At 38.5% G+C, this 19,119-nt stretch overlaps 4 protein-coding genes across 6 annotated transcripts; 1 reads left to right on the forward strand and 3 right to left on the reverse strand.

Moving 5' to 3' along the window:
• Positions 1-1,257: 1,257 nt before the first annotated feature.
• Positions 1,258-3,125, reverse strand: oard1 (O-acyl-ADP-ribose deacylase 1). Its single transcript, XM_044209670.1, has 5 exons — positions 2,793-3,125; positions 2,478-2,643; positions 1,910-1,968; positions 1,695-1,807; positions 1,258-1,544 (listed from the first exon to the last, which is right to left on the reverse strand). The coding sequence occupies exons 1-5, from the start codon at positions 2,928-2,930 to the stop codon at positions 1,397-1,399; spliced, it is 624 nt and encodes a 207-aa protein (XP_044065605.1). The 5' UTR covers positions 2,931-3,125; the 3' UTR covers positions 1,258-1,396.
• A 331-nt stretch (positions 3,126-3,456) lies between these two features.
• Positions 3,457-8,958, reverse strand: guca1b (guanylate cyclase activator 1B). The gene is made up of 4 exons (XM_044209669.1): positions 6,131-8,958; positions 5,326-5,475; positions 5,059-5,173; positions 3,457-4,252 (listed from the first exon to the last, which is right to left on the reverse strand). Exons 1-4 carry the CDS (start codon positions 6,332-6,334, stop codon positions 4,128-4,130), a joined length of 594 nt encoding a protein of 197 aa, XP_044065604.1. The 5' UTR covers positions 6,335-8,958; the 3' UTR covers positions 3,457-4,127.
• A 137-nt stretch (positions 8,959-9,095) lies between these two features.
• Positions 9,096-14,252, reverse strand: LOC122882366 (serine/threonine-protein phosphatase 4 regulatory subunit 2-A-like). 2 transcript variants are annotated; one of them, XM_044209661.1, is made up of 9 exons: positions 14,114-14,252; positions 13,331-13,412; positions 12,950-13,120; positions 12,402-12,495; positions 12,208-12,245; positions 11,961-12,035; positions 11,608-11,757; positions 11,069-11,364; positions 9,096-10,224 (listed from the first exon to the last, which is right to left on the reverse strand). In XM_044209661.1, exons 1-9 carry the CDS (start codon positions 14,145-14,147, stop codon positions 9,929-9,931), a joined length of 1,236 nt encoding a protein of 411 aa, XP_044065596.1. In that variant the 5' UTR covers positions 14,148-14,252; the 3' UTR covers positions 9,096-9,928. The 2 variants fall into 2 exon arrangements, with proteins under 2 accessions (XP_044065596.1, XP_044065597.1); XM_044209662.1 differs by lacking the exon at positions 11,961-12,035.
• Positions 14,253-14,655: 403 nt separating this feature from the next.
• On the forward strand, positions 14,656-19,075 carry LOC122882367 (eukaryotic translation initiation factor 4E type 3). Of its 2 annotated transcripts, none has more exons than XM_044209663.1 (7): positions 14,656-14,815; positions 15,548-15,620; positions 16,336-16,430; positions 16,528-16,588; positions 16,678-16,744; positions 16,827-16,982; positions 17,089-19,075. In XM_044209663.1, the coding sequence occupies exons 1-7, from the start codon at positions 14,658-14,660 to the stop codon at positions 17,133-17,135; spliced, it is 657 nt and encodes a 218-aa protein (XP_044065598.1). In that variant the 5' UTR covers positions 14,656-14,657; the 3' UTR covers positions 17,136-19,075. The 2 variants fall into 2 exon arrangements, with proteins under 2 accessions (XP_044065598.1, XP_044065599.1); XM_044209664.1 differs by having other exon boundaries at positions 14,747-14,815; positions 16,333-16,430.
• Positions 19,076-19,119: the final 44 nt, after the last annotated feature.

The following is a 19,119-nucleotide window of genomic DNA, read 5'->3' on the forward strand; positions in this document are numbered from 1 at the left end:
TGCCTGTGGAGAAGAATGCTGAGCTCTGCAATTTCATACGCATCGAGCAAAGAAAAAAAAGGAATGGAGGACAGGGGGGTGGGGGGGGTATATGAGGGAGAGAAAAGGAGTGAGAGTGGGAATGGGGGAGAGCATCGGCGGCAAATCAGTGGACCGCAGATAGAGGAGCTATTAGGGCAGATTTGGATGCACAGTCCACCAGCTGCAGCATGTTGAGGTGTGATAGCAGGTCAGATGAAGGGAGGTTTCCCTGCACTCACTGCAGCACGGCTAGGTAGCTCTGCTGCAGTGTGGATTCTAATTGCCAGGCAAGAAGGGGGATGGGAAGGGAGGAGGACGTGGTGGAGGAAAGTGGGGGTTGGTTGCAGTGATGCTGAAGTACAGTCTTCCAGCCAGCCAGGATATATGGGGGGAAATGGGCAGGCAGCCGCAGCGTACAGCGGTTAATGCCTTTTCCTCATGAATTATTGAAGGTGCCCCAAAGGAGAGTGGGAGGGTCACAGGCGACAAACTACAGAGCCTGTTCAGACAGTCTCACTTCTACTGAGGTTTATTTTAATTACTTACACCTGAAGTACATGTCATCAAATTATTCAATTATTTTAATCCACCTAATAAACAAGAAATAAATAGACCACTTTGAATGGAGAGTGTGTAGTATTAGTCCTCTGCCTCCCACTTCAGTTTCATTATTCGTTAAAAGGCTTACCCATCCTGGAGAAAATGGATGTGTGGGATTAACTTTGTGGTGTCAGGTTCCCCGCCCTTCTTTCTTTGACTCACATCTGGTACCTCCAGTGTGTCCTGGCTGTATTAAAGTACAATACCTGAGCAGATCAATAATGGATCATACAACACCTCAACCATCTGCAGAGGCTACAATGAGCACTCTAGAAGTTATATGATGCCCACAAAGAAATGCAAATACACTGTTAGCTTAGTCAACAATGTAATTGCCTGGTGGATGAATGGGAAAATAAAGAGATACCTGATATGTTAGGCTCAATGCCCTGGTGTAAAATATCATGTGATGTTAAACCAGAAGGGACAGGTGAACAAATCCAGTGTAATCCAGATGTTACCGATCTGGATTTAGTGATAAATCTAGATTAGCATGTTTTGGAAGCAGCCCTCACCTTGTCAAATAGCTGAAAACTAATGATTGCAGATTAAACTGCAGATACAAATAATAGATGATCAGTAGAAATATGTCCTATGTGTCATCTACTTGCAGAAGTTCATGAAGGTTCAGTTGACTTTGATGTGCAAAAACGAAAATTTATTTCCATGTTATCGATAACGTAACATTTTTTTCCACTGAAAAAGATGATCATCATGGGATTAATACAGAAAAGTGCATGAACTAAATATTACAATAAACAAACTTTTCCATCAATCATCTGCGCATGTTTTCCTTCATCACTGCGGTCTCTGCTTTCTCAGGAAGGCTGTAGACTGTGATGGACACGTTTGTGTGTTTGAAGACTTGTTCCAGTATCTCCGACACTCTTTCCCACTGCAGTCGATCCAGGCCACAACCAATACTGTCAGAAAAAGAGCGAAAAACATACTGTTTAACTGTAACAGTAACAGAACCAACGCATATCTTGTCACATTTAAAATGAATTCAATGAGTATTTCTCTCTTGAATCTGTTAGATGAAGTATCACTAAATGACTGAAAATTATACAAACCGGGGCATTGATATTCTTGTTACTCCGTTCAGAACACAGTGTGACTTCATGTCCTCCAAGCTCTGTCTCAGGCTGTCATAGGTCGGTTTTTGGCTGGCCTTTTTCTTTGTGATCTGCAATATAATAAAAAAGGAAAGCAAAAATAATATTAACTACAATGTTTTTTGAAAATTTGCATGGGGAACAATTCTAATAACTAACTGTTACATCTTTACCAGATAGTAGACAAAACGTCTGTCTCTTTGTAGTACAGCACACTGCCCCGTCACCTTTTCTGTTTGGATACAAAAAGATAATATCCACTTCAGAATAGGACACAATAAAAAGCCCAAGTATAATGCGTTTTTAAACTCCTTCAACCTCGCTGACCCCTGGGTTAACAAGTCATTACAAATTCATGCTGTACGGAAAAATTCTTTTTCCAACCTACAGATGTTTATTTTAAATTGTAGTGCAGGTCCTTAAGTTTCCAAAGAGACCAAATGTCAGGACGGATTTTGCATAAATGTGTACAAAATGATGCATGAGTCAACAAGATTTTCATGTAATGGGATGGTGAAGCCATGAAAGCATTCAACTTTTGTGTCAATTGATAGAGAATATATAAAGTCAGACAGAGTAGAATTAGATGTTTTTCTAACTGTAATGCTAGGTTTTTAATAGACCGCTGCTAAAAACTAAACCAGTTTCTCTGTGCTGAACAAAATGATCGCCTGGGAATCAATACCCCCAAAATAAGACGTTTTCACTCCTGATGAATTTTTAATAAAAGGGCTGACTCACTCTGTTCCTTTAACTCTCCTACCCCTTTGAACTTCAGCTTGAACATCACTGCTATGCCTGCCCCCATGCGGCAGTCTTCACTGATACAGTGGGCCAAAGCCTCGTCCTCGGGGCAGGAGAACAGATTCCCAGTGACATAATTCAGTCTCCAGCTGTCTTCTGCAGGCTAGCCAGGAGGGGGCAGCATTACACCGTGTGAGGAAGCATAATGACAGAACAAGAAATAAGCACTGACGTTTGAGAAGAGAAACTATGACAGAAACACACCTTTTAAAGCACGTAAAACAAAGTTTTTCCTACAAGTCTAAGGTTTACCTTCTTTTTGTCAGTGTTGACTGGTTTCTCACGTTCAGACGACATGGACAACAGTGAGCAGAGCACATGCGGTGCGGTGAGTAGATTAGGTGTGTACAGTCGTAAACACAAATTAAAACAACGCGGGATTATCGGCATTCAACTTCTGCTAGAAGACCTGTTAGCTAGTTTCTCATGCGACAGTAAAGTGTCTCGTATAATTTTCAAACAGTTGACTGCAGGTAGCCGTTTTAATGCTAAATTAAGGTGCTCTTTGGTAGCTCAGTAGTCGGTTTGCAGCTGGATAGCAAGCAAGCAACCACGACGTCTGCCTATCCTCTCGCGAGACAAAAGGAGACTTTGTGGCGAGTCATTTCCTGAATAACGGAAAGTGCTGACAGGTTTCTGGGCATATATTACAGCATAATATTAACACCAAAATCTATAATTTGACTACCTATTTGTACAAATCATTTTAATAAGAATATTTACAAAAAACAGAAATCTACCACAAACAATTTTGTAGTTGAAAATCGTGAAATTGTCCATATTTTAAGTTGTAGTTTTCAAATGCAATGTCTATGAATATAGTTACTTTTGAAATTGTATTAGTCTCACTTCTCAAATTAGTGCATTGTTTACTTCATGAAGTACATCAGATTTCTATAAAACAAAAAAGGCAGTGTGAAATTCGTATTTATTTATTGTGTTTATTGTTTTTGAAGAGCCTGCAAACCCTTTTATTTATTCTGTTTTATTAGATCTCAATCAAGGTTCAAGTTGGGCCGAGCTATGATGGGAATAACATTAGTGCCCCAATGAAACGGTTAAAGTTATAAACCCCCCCCCCAAGTAAGAGGTGCAACAAAACTATGAGGGAGTGAGGAAAATGTCAATCAATCTCGGTGTGCACTCCCACAGTCCTAAAAAGAGGTCTAATCATCCCAAATAAATGAAAACACCACTCTATGTTGGACCATGGTTGTGTAGGGGATTTAAGTATGTTTACTGAATAACGTTTATGCTCATTTTATGACACAAAACTAAAAAGAAAATACAGTAAGCACCGTATGTCTGCAGCAGCTATAAAATACAGACATATAAATAGACCTACAAGACCTGAAATAGCAATGAATAATGTCAAAAATAATGTTGCTCAATAACTTGATTAAGTGTGAAACCAGAACCAAAATGAATAAACAGCTATCCCCTTTACAAGCAAAATATAGCAGCACAATGCCAGGATGTGACTGTGGTGTTGTTTTCTTTTATATACATATAAACTGCAATAGATACAAAATCACATGATTGGTCACACATTTAGGATGTGACAGATTGACAGTCCATGTTCCAGCCTTAGAAGTCAGCACTGCGTCTTCGCTCGTTGATCCAGTCCCCAGGGTTGACGTCCATCTGCAGCATCTTCATCACCCACTTGTCCCTCCGTGCTCCATCAATGAACTCATCCAGCGAGAGCTCCCCTAAGTGATGAGAGACAGTTATTCTCTGGGCTTATTTTACTATCGATTCCTGAATTCATCATTGTGTGACGGAGAGGACCATTGTACAGCTGAGACACACCTTCCCTTTCAATATACTCAAGCAACAATGAACACATGCACACTTTTACATTAACACTCCACAAAGCCATTATAGCAGCCTGACACAGACATTTTGAATCATTCATGAAGCATTTTAAGCTGTCAGAAAACTAGACGGTGTAGTCCCTCATTCGTCCAGGAGTGTTCCATCGTAGAAAAGGTTTCAGTTGTAGTCATCTGAACACTGTTCAGAATCAAGACGTTTCGGCTCCCATCCCAGTAGAGAGAAGAGTTGGTTTGAAAGAGGAATCAAAGAAGCCATTTTTGTGAAAAAAGAAAACCACTCTTTAAACAGAAATGGTGGTCTGAGATTCAACTTGCCAACCGTTTACCACAGTGTATTAACACCATGGTCAAGCCAATCATATGCTAATCAGGTACTTAACAGTGATGAGGGAGGTGCAGCCAGAAAACAATAGGCCTGATTACTGGGCCATCATGAAAACAAAAGAAGGTCGGTTTCAGGTGAAACTAGGCAGGGTAATCAGCAGAAACTCAGGAAGACTCCTTCCTGAGGGCAGCGCTTAAGCAACACAGAGTAGCTTAAATTTCTGAGTTCTCAGACCATTTTCACAATTGAGAATGATTTCCGGATGGGAGCCGAAACGTCTTGATTCTGAAAACAGTGTCCAGATGACTACTAATGAAACCTTTTCTACTGTCAGAAAACTGTTACAAACACTCACCATCTCCATTTTCATCAACCAGCTCAAATATCCGGTCAACCACTTGGTCCGGGGTCAGCAGATTGCATTCTTCATCCAACTCTCCATGGCAGGCTTTCTTCATTCGATAAATAGACTGAGAGTGACAGGAAAGTACGTTACAATGACTCTTGCATTGACTACATTTCATTACAGCCCACTGATTTATCTTGAAATATTCTTTAAAATGTTTTGAAAACTTTACAGATCAGTAGTTGCATATAGTTACTGTATAATAGTAATCATTACCTCCACAATTTCAAGAAGCTCTGTTTTATCAATGCATCCGCTTCCATCTTTATCATACATTTTGAATGTCCATTTAAGCTTATGTTCCAATTTACCCCTTAGGACTAAGTTCAAGGCTGCCACATACTCCAGAAAATCAATGGTGTTGTCCTGTGTACATGAAGAGAAAATGTTCACATTATGAAGGGCCACAATTTATGAGCTAAATGTTTCTTTACTTTGACAGGCAAAATGTTTGTTCTGCAATATACAAGATAGAATATAAAGAGTCTTCTTACTGGATACAACAATTTAAAAAATATGTAAGCCTTCGACTAAGGATTATTTTCAGTATCGATTTACCATATTTTCTCAATTAATTGTTTAGACTACAACCTGTCAGAAAATAGTGGAAAAAACCCTTGTAATTTCCCAGGGCCCAAGTGGACGTATTCAAATTGCTTCTTTTGTCTGATATTCGAATAAGATATTCAGTTTACTTTCATAGAAGACTAAGAAAACCAGCAAATATTCACATTTCAGAAGCTGGAACCTGTAAATGTTTGGCATTTTTGCCTTACATAATTAATCGACTATCAAAATTGTTACAGATTTATTTTCTGTCAATCGAGTAATCAGCTAATTGCTTCAGCTCTAAAAATATGTGCTCAATAATGGTCTTTAACTGCAGCTGTCACAAATGCTTCCAATCAACAGATCTTCACTATTACTGTGGCAAGTGTAGTATCAGTACATAAATGAGACAAATGACTACGTACAAGGCTTATACTTCTACAGTATATACACAATGGTAGCTTGTACTTACGCCGTTCTTGTCAAAGGCTCGAAACATGTTTTCAATGTAATCTGCAGCCTCCTTGTTATCAGTAACGCCAAAAAAGCCTTTGAACTCGTGCATGAAGAGAGTTCCACTTGGGCATTCCACGACAAATTTTTTGTACCATTCCTGCAGCTCTGCCACATCAATTTCCTTGTCTGGGTCACTATCCTCGCTTAGGCGCTGACCCATTGTGGAAATTTTGTCTTCAGCTCCCTAAAGACTGAAATTATTTCTTACATTACATGAAACTGTTTGACCTGGGTAACTGGTCTAAAGCTTCCCTCTACATTACAAAATCCACAAACGTTAGTCCTTAATTACCGAGCCAATTACTGCAACAAACTTTGAGCAAATCTAATCAAAATGACATCACGGTCCATACAAACTCAAGTGTTTTTGGGCTCTCTATTGTGGCAAATCTCGTCTGTAAGTGAGGATGAGACACAGACTGTTATGGATCACATACATGATAAGGGATTAGAAATGGACACTTGTCAAAATCAATTAGTTCACAGACAGATCATGGGGATTTCCTTGTGGCCTCGCTTCTACCTATCCTAAACAGAGAGAAGTTCATTTACTGTATGTTAGCTTTGAACAACACTCACACTCCCTAATAATAGGTTTCAAGTACCTCTATGGTATGATGGACCTTTTATTAACAATGTAATTATTATACTGTATGAATAAATGTTTGCATGGTATGACTTAAACTACATATGTGTGTAAAGGTAAATCGTGGTAAGGTAATCTCAGATTTAAGGTCTGTATGACATAAGATAATGTTACATGAGACATGAAGTCAAGCACACTTTGATCAAGCTTTCTTAACTCAGCTTACTCATAACAAAGGCTTACCACACAACTAACTGATAAAGCAAACATACTGTTTTGATATAGTCTAAATGTATTTCCAGAGGGAACTCCACTGATTACAGACATCAAAGTCAGTTTACTAGTCACTGAGATTTCAGAGAGGATGAATAATGAAAAGATGATATTAGTTGCATTATGGGAAATGTAGGATTCAGAGTTTCTGGAGGGGCTTGACCCATTCTAGCCAATAAAAAGCAGGGTATCTCAGGCACTGCTGCTTAGATTTTGTCAATTTGTTGTTAATCTGTCTCTTAATCTGAGTCCCCACACTTTATGGAAGTAGAATACTAAATATCGCTGATGTACTCCTTTTCCTGAAAGTTCCTGACCAGTCTGATGATCCACACAGGCCAAGTGTTTAGTTATCCCTGAAAGCTCTGACCTTCGGGTGCCAGGGTTATTTACTGCTACCCTGATTACTGTTTACATGCCTGCTTCAGTCTTACTGAAGCCTATAATAAATGTGCACTAGTTAAATTCACTAATGATAGGCATTAGAATTTAGACGTCAAGAGGGCAATTATATTTGGGAAATGGGTGGAAACATCTAACAAGCTTTTGGCCTTGTTTGAGTGTTGGGCAGTGAAGTAGTCCATGGAAATTTGGAAATAACTACATGTTTTCAGTAGAATAACAGTGTCACTGTTAGTGGCTGCCATAGCCATTGTTTACAGGTGAAAGCTTGGCCTGGCCCAATACCTTCCTGGCCCACGATATGTGCTGACAACAGGGATAGTGATAATCTTAGTTTAGAAGTGTCAAGGCCATCTGAGGTGTCACACTGGATTAAAATGATTCACACCCTCTGTTCTTACACAAGAGATATTTTAAATCTCACCCATATTTCATTTAATCATCTTACATAAGTTCTTTTCCTGTACCCAGGGCAGGGTTGCATTGACAGAATTGGCCCCAAGTAACTTTCAAGCCTGTGTCAACAGTGTTACTTCGTTTACTGTTTTAGCTCAGTAAAATAACAAGAGTCTACAGCCATGCTGTGCGGCTCTGTGAGGCTGTACTTGAGCTAAATGCTTACATCAGCATGCTGACATGCTTACGATGATAATGCTAGCATTTAGCAGGTGTATTATTTACCATGTTCACTGTGTTGGTTTAGCGTGTGAGCAGGCAAACGTTTGCTAATTAGCACTAAACACAGTTCAGCTGAGGCTGACGCCAATGTCATGAGTTTTGCAAGTATTTGGTCATAAGTACTGGACAAAATGAAATTTTGACCAGATAAGAAATCAGGAGATCAGTGTTATTACAACAGATCATCCTCTTGAGAACCAGGAATAAATCAAAACTCACTTTTCCTCTAGCGCCACCCACTGGTCAGAGGATCGCTAGAGGAAAAGCCATAGGATTGTCAAAGACGTTAGAACATATCCTCTACAGACCTTGAATAGCTGTTGTAAATTTAATAACAATAGCTACATCTAATATTAGACTAGATATTTCACTCTGAACCACAAATGTCAACTTAATGATGGCGCTAGAGGAAAAGTCAGGGGTTCACAAAAGTCAGTAGGATTAATCCTCTGGTGACCATGAATGAAGCAATCCGTGTAGGAGTTGTTGAGCTAGTTCCAATCTGGACCAAAGTGGTCTACTTAAAAAGAAGACTTAACAAGCATGTTAACATGCTAATACTTAAAATGCAGTGAACTTTAAGCATGCCAGCTTATTAACTTTAAATACTAAATGGCTTAATGTAGCATGTTTGGCTAATGTCGATATGTTAGCATCTGAAGGTTATGGTGTACAATCAGCATGTTAGCATATTATGCCAGTATTTAAGTCAAAGTACAGCTGAAGACAGAAATCGGGTCATTAGTTTCAGAAGTGTACTGTCATGAGCTTAGTGTTAGACAAGAGATTTTTTTTTTTAATTGTGGGGTGGGAGTTACCCATATAGCTATTGATGGGTTACTATTCCTGGCGTCACGCCTCAAGCGTGGCTAAAAGACAGTTCCCATAATTCACTGGCCCTTATTGTTAAGCAGGTATGAAACATAACTTGATTTGCAACTCAAAAGAACAACTCCCTTAATCTTAACAGAGCATCCTACACTTTAAATTTTAGCATTTATTGCTTTCCACGAATACTATGATACAAGCTCAAGCATTCAATTTCCAGTGATTATCAGTTCCACAAAGGCAGTGGACATGTATTACAAGTCTACAAAAACTGATTTACAGATACATACTGTAAAAATCCAAGCTATCAAAAAGGGACAGTTGTACAACTAAAGTATGACATACAGAAAGTGTAAAAGTACCTTGTGTACTGTTGACAGATTGTGATGTAGAAATGGCTTCTCTTAAGCCAAACCAATATTCTATCTAACCAAACTGGTTACTACTGGCAATATTGTGTTGATATTGGCTTCATACAGCGACAAAGCAAAACTGTGACATTTTCCATATCCTTCAAGGGGTTAATGCAAACAACTGCAATATAATGTTAATAAGAAATACATTTTTATGGTATGTGCTTCATTGAAAAAGCAAACCGACATCTGTGAAGTGTTGTTTCACATTCTTAATGACGCGTGTCCTCAACAAATCATATCAATCAAAAAAAAAAAATCAGTTATCAAGGTTAAATTATAACACTTAGATATAAAAATCAGGAAAAAAAGATTAGAAAAACTTTTAGTCAGCAGTGAAAAAAGCAGAGTCTCCATTATCTTCTTTAAATCATTTCCTTCCAGTTTAAAGACCAGTGATGTGTGGCCTTGAATAGTTGAAACTGAGGTGGACAAAAAGATCCTATTATGATGAATCTCGAGGTCCACATCGCGCCTGGTGCTGATGTCTAAAGGTCCACAGTGCTACAGACATACCCTTGGTGTGGTATCATACAGTGTAAAAAAAAAGTCAGTTGACAGGCTGGGCTTTAAATTAGTCATGTTCTCTTGGCTCTATTTCAGTCTTTGCGCTGCTTGAATTGTCAGCGCCACCCTCTGTTGACAAGACCAATGAATTAGTAGAAGAGGGGACCTGGTTGTCGATGGGTGGGCCTTCTCCATCAATGCTGCTACTCTTCTCCTTTTCCTGCTCAGAGCTTGTACTCTTCGCTGATGGAGCAGGCTGCTCAGGTTGATCCACAGTGCTGTCAATCTCCGGACAGTGGACATTCCCCCTCTCAGATGAATCTTCTTCCCTTTCAGAAGGTTCTGTCTGTGTGCTACTGGGCTCTGACAACCAAAGTAGACAACATTAGGGTTGCAACTAACAATTATTTTCATTATCAATTAATCGATCGGCGATTATTTTCTCAAATAATTGATTAGCCAAATATATTGAGTTTACTATCACAGAAGACTAAGGAAACCAAAAAACATACACATTTGAGAAGCTTAAACCAGATAATTTTGGAATTCTTTCTTAACAAATGACACAAAACGATTAATTGACTATCAAAATAGTTGCAGATTAATTAATTAATTGAATATTTGTTGCAGCTCTAAACATTTCACTGTTACATTCTGAATAACAAACAGTCTGTGGGTGTTAACTAATACATTCAAGGCTATCGTTATTTGTAGGCCTTTGAAGCTGAATGCATAAATTTCAACTTCAGTGAAAAAAACTTGGAAACTGGCTTATTCCAGTATGAGGGAAATAATTGTGACTTGTGGCTACGTATTGTGCTCTTGTAGTCCAACATTAAACTAGGAGATATCTGAAGCAATTTAAGAGTTTAAGATATACTTAAAAGTTAGAGTAAAACCCTTGAAGCCTAAAAAGACACTTTGGCTCACAGTTACATGTGTAAATTACATTACCCACAATGCAACTTGACCACCAAAACAGACAACAGTGTTGTGCATTTATTCTAATACCCACATGTTAATATTTAAATTCTCCCATATTCACTTTGTGATAACAATAGCAGCCAAGAGATTTGCACTAGAGAGATCCACCTAAGCTACAGCATAGCCCTCTGTCTTTGAAGACACCACACATAGTGTATTGAAACACAAAAGTAATACTTAAGTATACATACATCAGCCTAAGTGAAGATGAGTTAACACTTACCATGATCCTCTAAAATAGCAGGTGTCTCACAAGATGTTCCACTTATGTACTCTTGACCACAAGAGTCTTTGGAAGACTCTGGTGTGTCTGACAAGCTCTCTGACCCTTTGCAACAAGATATCTCCTTTTCTTCACTTTCTGTTTCATCTTCTTCCTTTTTGTCAAACTTGAGCCTCTTGACCTCATGCTTGTCAGCGGCAGAATCCTCCTCCTCCTCTTCCTCTTCCTCCTCCTTGGGGTGTTTGTTCTTTATCCCGCTGTTTGGTGTAATTTCACCTTCTGATGGCGAGGAATCACTGCAGTAATGACAGAAACACAGGGAATCAGTTCGTCAAAATATATACTTAAGATTAAAGCAATGAGTAGTCATATATTCCTTTTAAAGACGTGGTCTTGAGAAGATCTGCTTATGAAGGAAATGTCTCGGCTTGACATATTATCGGTGTCCCTGCATTTCAAATAAAAAAAATATTGAGTAGACTCACTCAGTATACTACACACTCACAGTGCCACATATATACCGCACTTATTTCAATTACCTGATATGGTGCTCCTCCACTTCAGTTGTGGTTGTCTCTGGCTCTTTACTGACTGTACAGTCAGGGAGCCCGTTGGTCGAAAGCGAATGGCAGCTTGACAGCTTTGGTCTGTTGAGCGGTTTTGGTGTGCCTGGTCCATTTACAGTTTGACTGCAGAAAAAGAAAATTACCATTTCTTATGCATGTCATATCACAAGATGGCAAATCAGCAGAACTACTAAGACCCAAACTGACAGGCAAGACATAACTGCCCTTACTATAACCTTACTAACTAATTCAAATTTCCACTTGCTGGTGTATGAGGCAATTTTAGATTTGTGGAAGTCAATCACTGACAAGTATGTGGCTCCCACCTGTCTGAATATAGAGAAGAGTTACCAGGAAACATCACGCCATTCATTCTGTTTACACTGGATGCCCCATTTTTCCTTTGAAAGAAATAGAAAGGCACAAAAATAACTGGCTGTTAATTGTAACTTTGTAAGTGTGACTGAATAAGCAAATTCAAGGGAGCTGTCAATGTGCATCAGAAGCAGCTTAACAGAAATACTGCGGTCAGCAGAGCAAGGGGAGCAAAAGCTTAACAGCTGATGTACTTACTCTGATGTGGGGTACACACAGCTGACCACCATTACATTCTGCAATACATAAACAATAATATATATATTAGAATTCAATTTAATGCCACGGAAAGTACATTTAAAACAATACTCCTTTATTGTTTATCTTGAGTGAAAGCGCTTAACATTACAGTTGGTGAACTTTTACAAAAAGTAGTGCAGTGTAGTGCTCACCTTCTCTAAACCCATAAGAAACTTCTCTGTTCCTGTATAGTTGCGCTTGGGGTCCGTTAGGAGTTCACATAGACGCTGGATGGTGAATGGGATTCTGGAAAGGTTATCAAGAGATATATTTAGGATTAGCCACACATAACCGTCTCACAGCCAGCATTAACACTTGCCAAACCTGGCAGCACTGGAGCTGAATGAGAAAAAACTTGGATCAATCCGGACAGACCTGGTCAACCTTAGTCACAAGTTCTGACATGAATAATTAATCATGATTGTTTGTCAACATACTGCTTCTTATATTCTAGGGGGAACGTTTATACAGTATTATGTTTTAATGTTAAGTTTAGATCTGACTGACTCATCAAGGAAAATAGCAATGGTTTCCTATTTGTTTTGTTGCTTGAAGCTATTTAAACCTAAGTAACTGTTGACTTTGGGTGTAAAGAGCTAATATTAATTTTCAAATCATTAAGTGATTTTGCTATGTGGAAACTTAAGAAGAAGGTTGTGAGGAAGGATTTGTTTGCGATTTGCAAACTGGCTTTACTCACCCATTGTAACCATCCACTATTTTTAAGATCCTCTTCTTCATCTCTTCGAAGGGAATATACTCTACATTGGGATTATGTGGCCCTCTCTGTTCTGGTGTTGAAGCCTGGAAATCATCCATGACTTTTTCCAATTTAAACATGAAGTACGTTTTGAACTGTGACCACAGGATCCTAGAAGATATCGGAAATACAAGTCTGCATGTCAAACACACAAAAGAATGAAAAGTCTTTGAACACATTTGTACAAAAACGCTGATAAGTGTGACAAAAAAGTTCACCAAGCAGAAATCTGCTTTTGCAGGAAAACGGATGTCATCATTGCTGTGTGTGAAGATTTGTAGAAGTTTTAATGTTCTGCGTGAGCCCTTGTGGACTACTCACATTGGCTGCCCTGTCTTGGCAACATGACACAAGAATTGCTCTAGAACAGGACAGGTCTCTCTCTTGCCTTTCTTCTCAAAATCTGTAAATGCCCACATGAAAAACAGAAGAATTAGTTTATTGGTAATAACGTTAATCCAAACAGCACACATATCTGACCCCAACAGTGTTTGTACCTGCATTAACCTTAACTTAAAGTTGAAATTTTTCAAAATGACCTAGAAGCATATGACCATTAGATAATGATGTATTCTGTAAATTACTGTGGAAAAATGTTTCAGGCTAACGTTACTGCAGGTACATTAACTGCACGTTGGCAATGATATTGTAAAGTGTTGACTTATCAGCTGTGTCGAGTGAAAATGTGCTTAACATGGAAAAAAACAAGTTAAACGCCACATCATAAAATCGTCAAAATTTCAGTTAACTAAGTTAACTGGAAAGTTCTTGTAAAAGTTGGTAAGTAAATTAGCATGTTTACTGTGACGTTAGCCAGCTTGCTGTTTACATAATCTCTAACTATCAGTACCGGAATAAATGGGTCAAGGGTGTAAAATTGGACGAACTCTTGTTGACAATAACATTGAACTAGCTAGGCCAAGCAGAGTCAGATCAGATTGTCCCCAAGTGCCTCTACATGTTAATCGCTGTCAGTAAGCTAAATTACGGTAACGTAGTTAGCAAACATTAACGTTACAGATTTTGCTAGAAGCATCAAAACACATTTCAAAATCCTCCTCTAATAAACGACAAATTATTCATTTGGATAACTGTAAATATTACCTTGAAACGCTTCCAATAACGCTTCGACGTCCATTGCTGTGTCCAGTCACAGGCAGGAAATACTTGCTAGTTAGCAGTAGCAGGTAGCAATCCAACAAAGCTAGTGGCAGTGATGACTGCGCATGTCTAAAATTACGTATTCACATTCGCTGAAGACGCGTTCCAGTTTAACCTGAGATTAACAAAGCATTTGAATGCCCTGTTCCCCCGTAGCAACGGAATAAGGAGCCAGAATTGAAATAGCGCTTCTTCTTATAGCGCAAATAATTACATTTTCAGTTAAAGTATGTGGCGACTTGAGTGACAGAAACTTCTGGATCGCTCTGATACGCTGTAGATGTCGCAGGCAGTCAGCAAGCGTCATCGTTTTTCTGTTGTGACGGCGCAAACCGGTGAAGCGGCCAATGAGTCAGCAGCTCATAGGGGTCAATTTTGCCTAACGAACCTATATATAACGATAACAGCCCTGGTGGAAACATCTGCACAGGAGGTCTGCTAGTTGTTTGTTTTTTTACTAAGTCAATCGGTTTTTTCAGAGGTAACAATGGCAGTTCCAGTAGCTGCATTACAACTGAGCACATCATCCAGCAGCCCTGTTCTGCTGGAGCACAACATTCACATCAGCGATTTGGGAAGGATTTCAAGTAAGAATGAAAACGACACTCTGCCTTTACATTCTCCGTGGACTTTCTGGCTTGACAGGTAAGACACTGCTTAGATATTTCTTTTCCTCCTTCGTTATGTTATTAATCTTTAGCCAGTGTCAAGTAGGTGAACTCTTTGTAGCTGACCTTTTAATGAGAACAAAGAAGGGAGATGACGAATTGATCAGGCCTGCTATAAGTCAGTCACTGCAACCTAAATAACATTATAGGTGTGTTTAACAGCGACATAGAGATGATCTGTCTTAATATATCACAGAAAAATAATATCAAACAAACAGCCTGTTAATGGTGTTGATGCAGCTTTCCTGCCAACTTGTTTTCTCTCTGACCTACATACGCAAGTCCTCTACTTGGAAGGATCTTAAAATAAACAAAAGGGCGTAATTATGACTGGCGGGCTAAACATAATAACTCGACTTGATTTCAGACAAGGTCAGTTTGAGTTTCAGAATTAATGTAAAGTAATCACAAGTGACACTTACACAAGCCTCATCATCCACAGTGTGTACAAATCAGAGGGCACTGTGTTCAAATGGGGTCAGTGTTGTTTACTGTTTACTGGCTTATTTGTCATCTGATACCCCCCCCCCCACCTGTCTGCTCAGAGGGCAGCTAACTGAAACATGTCTGAGTAATGTACCACTGAAAGAAATCTATTTAGACAATGTCAACTTAGAAGACCTGAGATCTTCACAAGCTTGTCATTTTTAAACAAATAAATGGAATTTAATTAAATGTCTGTATCTGTTTGTTGTTGTTTTTTTGTCAGATCTCTCCCAGGAACAACAGCAGCTGAATGTGAGTCAAACCTGAAGAAAATCTACACCGTGGAGACCGTCCAGGTAAGATGCTTTACAGTCTTGATGCAAGAGCACAGCTCCAGCAGGCACAGTGTTGGTACATTCTGCAGCACTACGAGTGGAGCGACGACACATATCAGTAGCAACTCTGCTTATTTACACTCAAATCAGGATTATATGCTGAGGTGTTTTCCTTAGACATTGCTGTTAGGAGTTTCTCTTTCTCCCAATACACCAAGGCCACAGCCAAACTTTAATAAGAAACTGAAACTTTGTTCTTCACTGATGTCTTTGTACTTGACAGTAATCAGTATACTAAACAGGATTTAGTAGTATCACTAACACTAGTAGCATTCCTACAGGCTGTGATACAGGTCAAACCACATTATCAGCCTGTGGTGCAATTGCATTATTATATCATTATGTGCAATATATATATAGAGCTACTGACCATGTGTTAAGACAATATTACTGACGACCAGTATGTTATTTTTCATATTTCATAGTGATTATGGCAGGTTAAATAGTTCAAGTTCTCCTTTATGAATCCCTAACCACAACTGTGTTGGATAAGGATTCATAAATTTGTTTTTTGTGTCTGTGTTGTTAAGCGCAATGAGGAAAAGACCTTTGGCAGTGACTTTCTACACCTTAACAAATGTGACATATTAACAAGGCCAACTGTGTGTGCTCCCTGTGCCTGTTAATGGTTCAATAAAATAACTTGTTTCCTCTATTCACCTCGGCACTGGAGTAGAACTTTTGGAGAGTTTACAACAACATACCCGGCGTCTCCAGCTTGCCACTGAGATGTAGCTATCATCTGATGAGAGGAGAAAGAAAACCACTCTGGTAAGTTTAAATTCAAGATAAATGCGTGTGTGTGTTTATAGTATTTGAAGCTGTTTAAAATTGGTTTGTGTAATGTTGCCTACTGGTTTGCATACAGGGAAGAAGAAAGCAATGCTAAAGGTGGTGTTTGGAAAATGAAAGTACCCAAAGAATGCACTGTAAGTGACATAATCAATATAAGTATTTATTATGTACTATTTTCTTATTAATAATTTACTACTTAACAAATTTGTCTTCATATTTACAGTCTGTTGTGTGGAAGGAGTTGCTATTGGCTACTATTGGAGAACAGTTCAGTGATTATTGTGCCTCAGGTAAGTTTCTTGATATGTAATATGTACACCATACTGTAAGTCTGAAATGCATTAATGCCATTCCCTGTTGCTGTTCTTGCAGACGATGAAGTAGTCGGGGTCAGCGTCAGTGTAAGGGACAGAGAAGATGTCTTTCAGGTCTGGAATGGAAATGCTTCTTGTGCAAACGAGTCAAACATCTTAGGAAGGATCTATGAGCTCCTTCCACAAATACCTTTTAAAGCGGTGTTTTACAAACGTGAGTATTTTCTTGGAATATTAACAATGATAAATCATGGTTTTAAAAATGGATTGACAATAACACCATACAATGTGAGTAATTGTTCTTTTTGCTTACATTTCAGCACACGAGGAGCACCACGCTTTTGAAGGAGGTCGATCAAGACATTAGCACATTTTGCACATCAGAACCCTTGAAATATACATGTTTTTTGCTTATTAACATGTTTTGGATAATATTTGGGTAAATTTTGAAGCAGTTGAGTTCATAGTTGCTTAATGTGTCATGTTAATTACCTCATAATGTAGCCCATGTATTATGACTCTCAATCAATGGCATTTTTCATCTTCTGAGCACTACTGTCATTCATAACAATATCCAAAATACTTTTATTTTAGTGGAAAGCAAACACCATTTTAGTTTGATTTTATCTATGGCAGTGTTTGTATGTTTTTATACTGCAAAATTTTGCAATGCCAAAAACAGCAGATCATGTACAGTCAGATTTTTTTAGATGTATTATAGCATATTTTGTGCAGTTTCCTGAGCACAGATAAAGCTAGGTCTTTGAATTCAATCTCATTTTTGAAATCTAAGAGGAGGCCTAGTTCCACAAAGCAAACCTTTATCTTAACAATACATTACAAGGCTTTTCTAGTCAGCTCTTTTCTCTGTTTTGTATGTTACTGCCAAAATACTGTTGCCTATACTGGAGAACATAGATGTTTAGTATATGAGCAGAAAATTGCACATTCTTTTTTTATTTTCTTCTTTAGGATATGTGTGGATTGTGACAGGAACATGTTTTTGTTACAATAAAATGACCTCGGTACGCAAAACATCATGAGTAGATGCTGAGACATATATGCAATCATTTTTTTTTATTCTGTAGAATTTGCAGCAAATCTGCAGTGTTGTGGTTGTCATCTGCTCCAAATCAAGCACTTTGTTTCTTACTGTGTGTGTAAGACACCAGACAAGTCCCTCCAGGATTATATGGAGTTGTGATAACTTAGACCAAATCCACTTTGGTTTTGTGTCACCTTTTCTGATGAAGTGTAAAGCTGTTTTTGATCATTTTGTTATGGATTTTTTTCTGCTTTTAATAGTAACTGAGAAGTGTAGATGACAAAGTTGAAAATATATGTGTTTTGTGTTTTCATCTCACCTGTGTTAAAACTACATTTGTGAAGCGTACCCTTTGTCGATAATACTGGCCCCCAGGGGACATTATGAACAATAAACACGCCAAAAAAAGGAAGGGACACACAAAAAAAACATGTTGCTCTCAAACTCTCACTTTCCTTGAGGGACTGGTTTGGGCCTATTTTAGTGTATTTGAAGTGATGTGACATATTGAAGTGATGCAACCACTGCAGCAGGGTCAAATCTGTATGTAACATGTTAATCAGAGATGGTTTTTACCACTGCTGCACCAAAACAATTTCAGTGTCTCTCAAATCCATAGGTTTAAAGTTTTTTTTTTTTTCCCCTGTGGTCTTACAATGTAAAAGGCTGTATTTGTATCATTGCAAATCATAAACATATTAGGGAAATGTTTCAACATAGGAAGCTGTGTGTTTGTGTGTGACAGAGCGTATGAATGAGGGAGTGACACTGACTATTCAAGGCTGCACTGAGTACTAGTACTATAATACTTGAACATTTGAGGTCATTTCTACGTAGCTATGGAGTATGCATTGAAACCCATAGAAAGACTGCTGCTATGATTCATGTCAAATGTTTATGTATTTATGATGCTCGTGTCTTGGCTTGGATTCTCTGCTAAAGAATATTCACAGGAGGAGTTTTCAGACCACCGACTTTGCCAAACTTGCTTTATTTTCCCTTTACTCTTCTTCATGTAACAATGTTATAAGCTCATACTGTACTGTAGGATACAAAAATAACAATACTGTATCTTTGCACATATACAGTTGACCACTCACTTCAGATCTCAGACCTTGTAACTGATTGTTGATCTTGGATGGTGCCTTGTGTTTACCAGCAGTTTAGAATGTCATCTGTGTCCAGCATGTTGGAATTGTACATAGTCATGTTTCTCTAGTAGTTTTACAGGTGTTTGAGAAATAAAAACAACTAAACTTTCACATTTTGCTGTTTGGAAAACTTACTGTATGTGTCATGAGAATAT

Source organism: Siniperca chuatsi, linkage group LG10, assembly GCF_020085105.1.
Source record: "Siniperca chuatsi isolate FFG_IHB_CAS linkage group LG10, ASM2008510v1, whole genome shotgun sequence".
Taxonomy (NCBI): Eukaryota; Metazoa; Chordata; class Actinopteri; order Centrarchiformes; family Sinipercidae; genus Siniperca; species Siniperca chuatsi.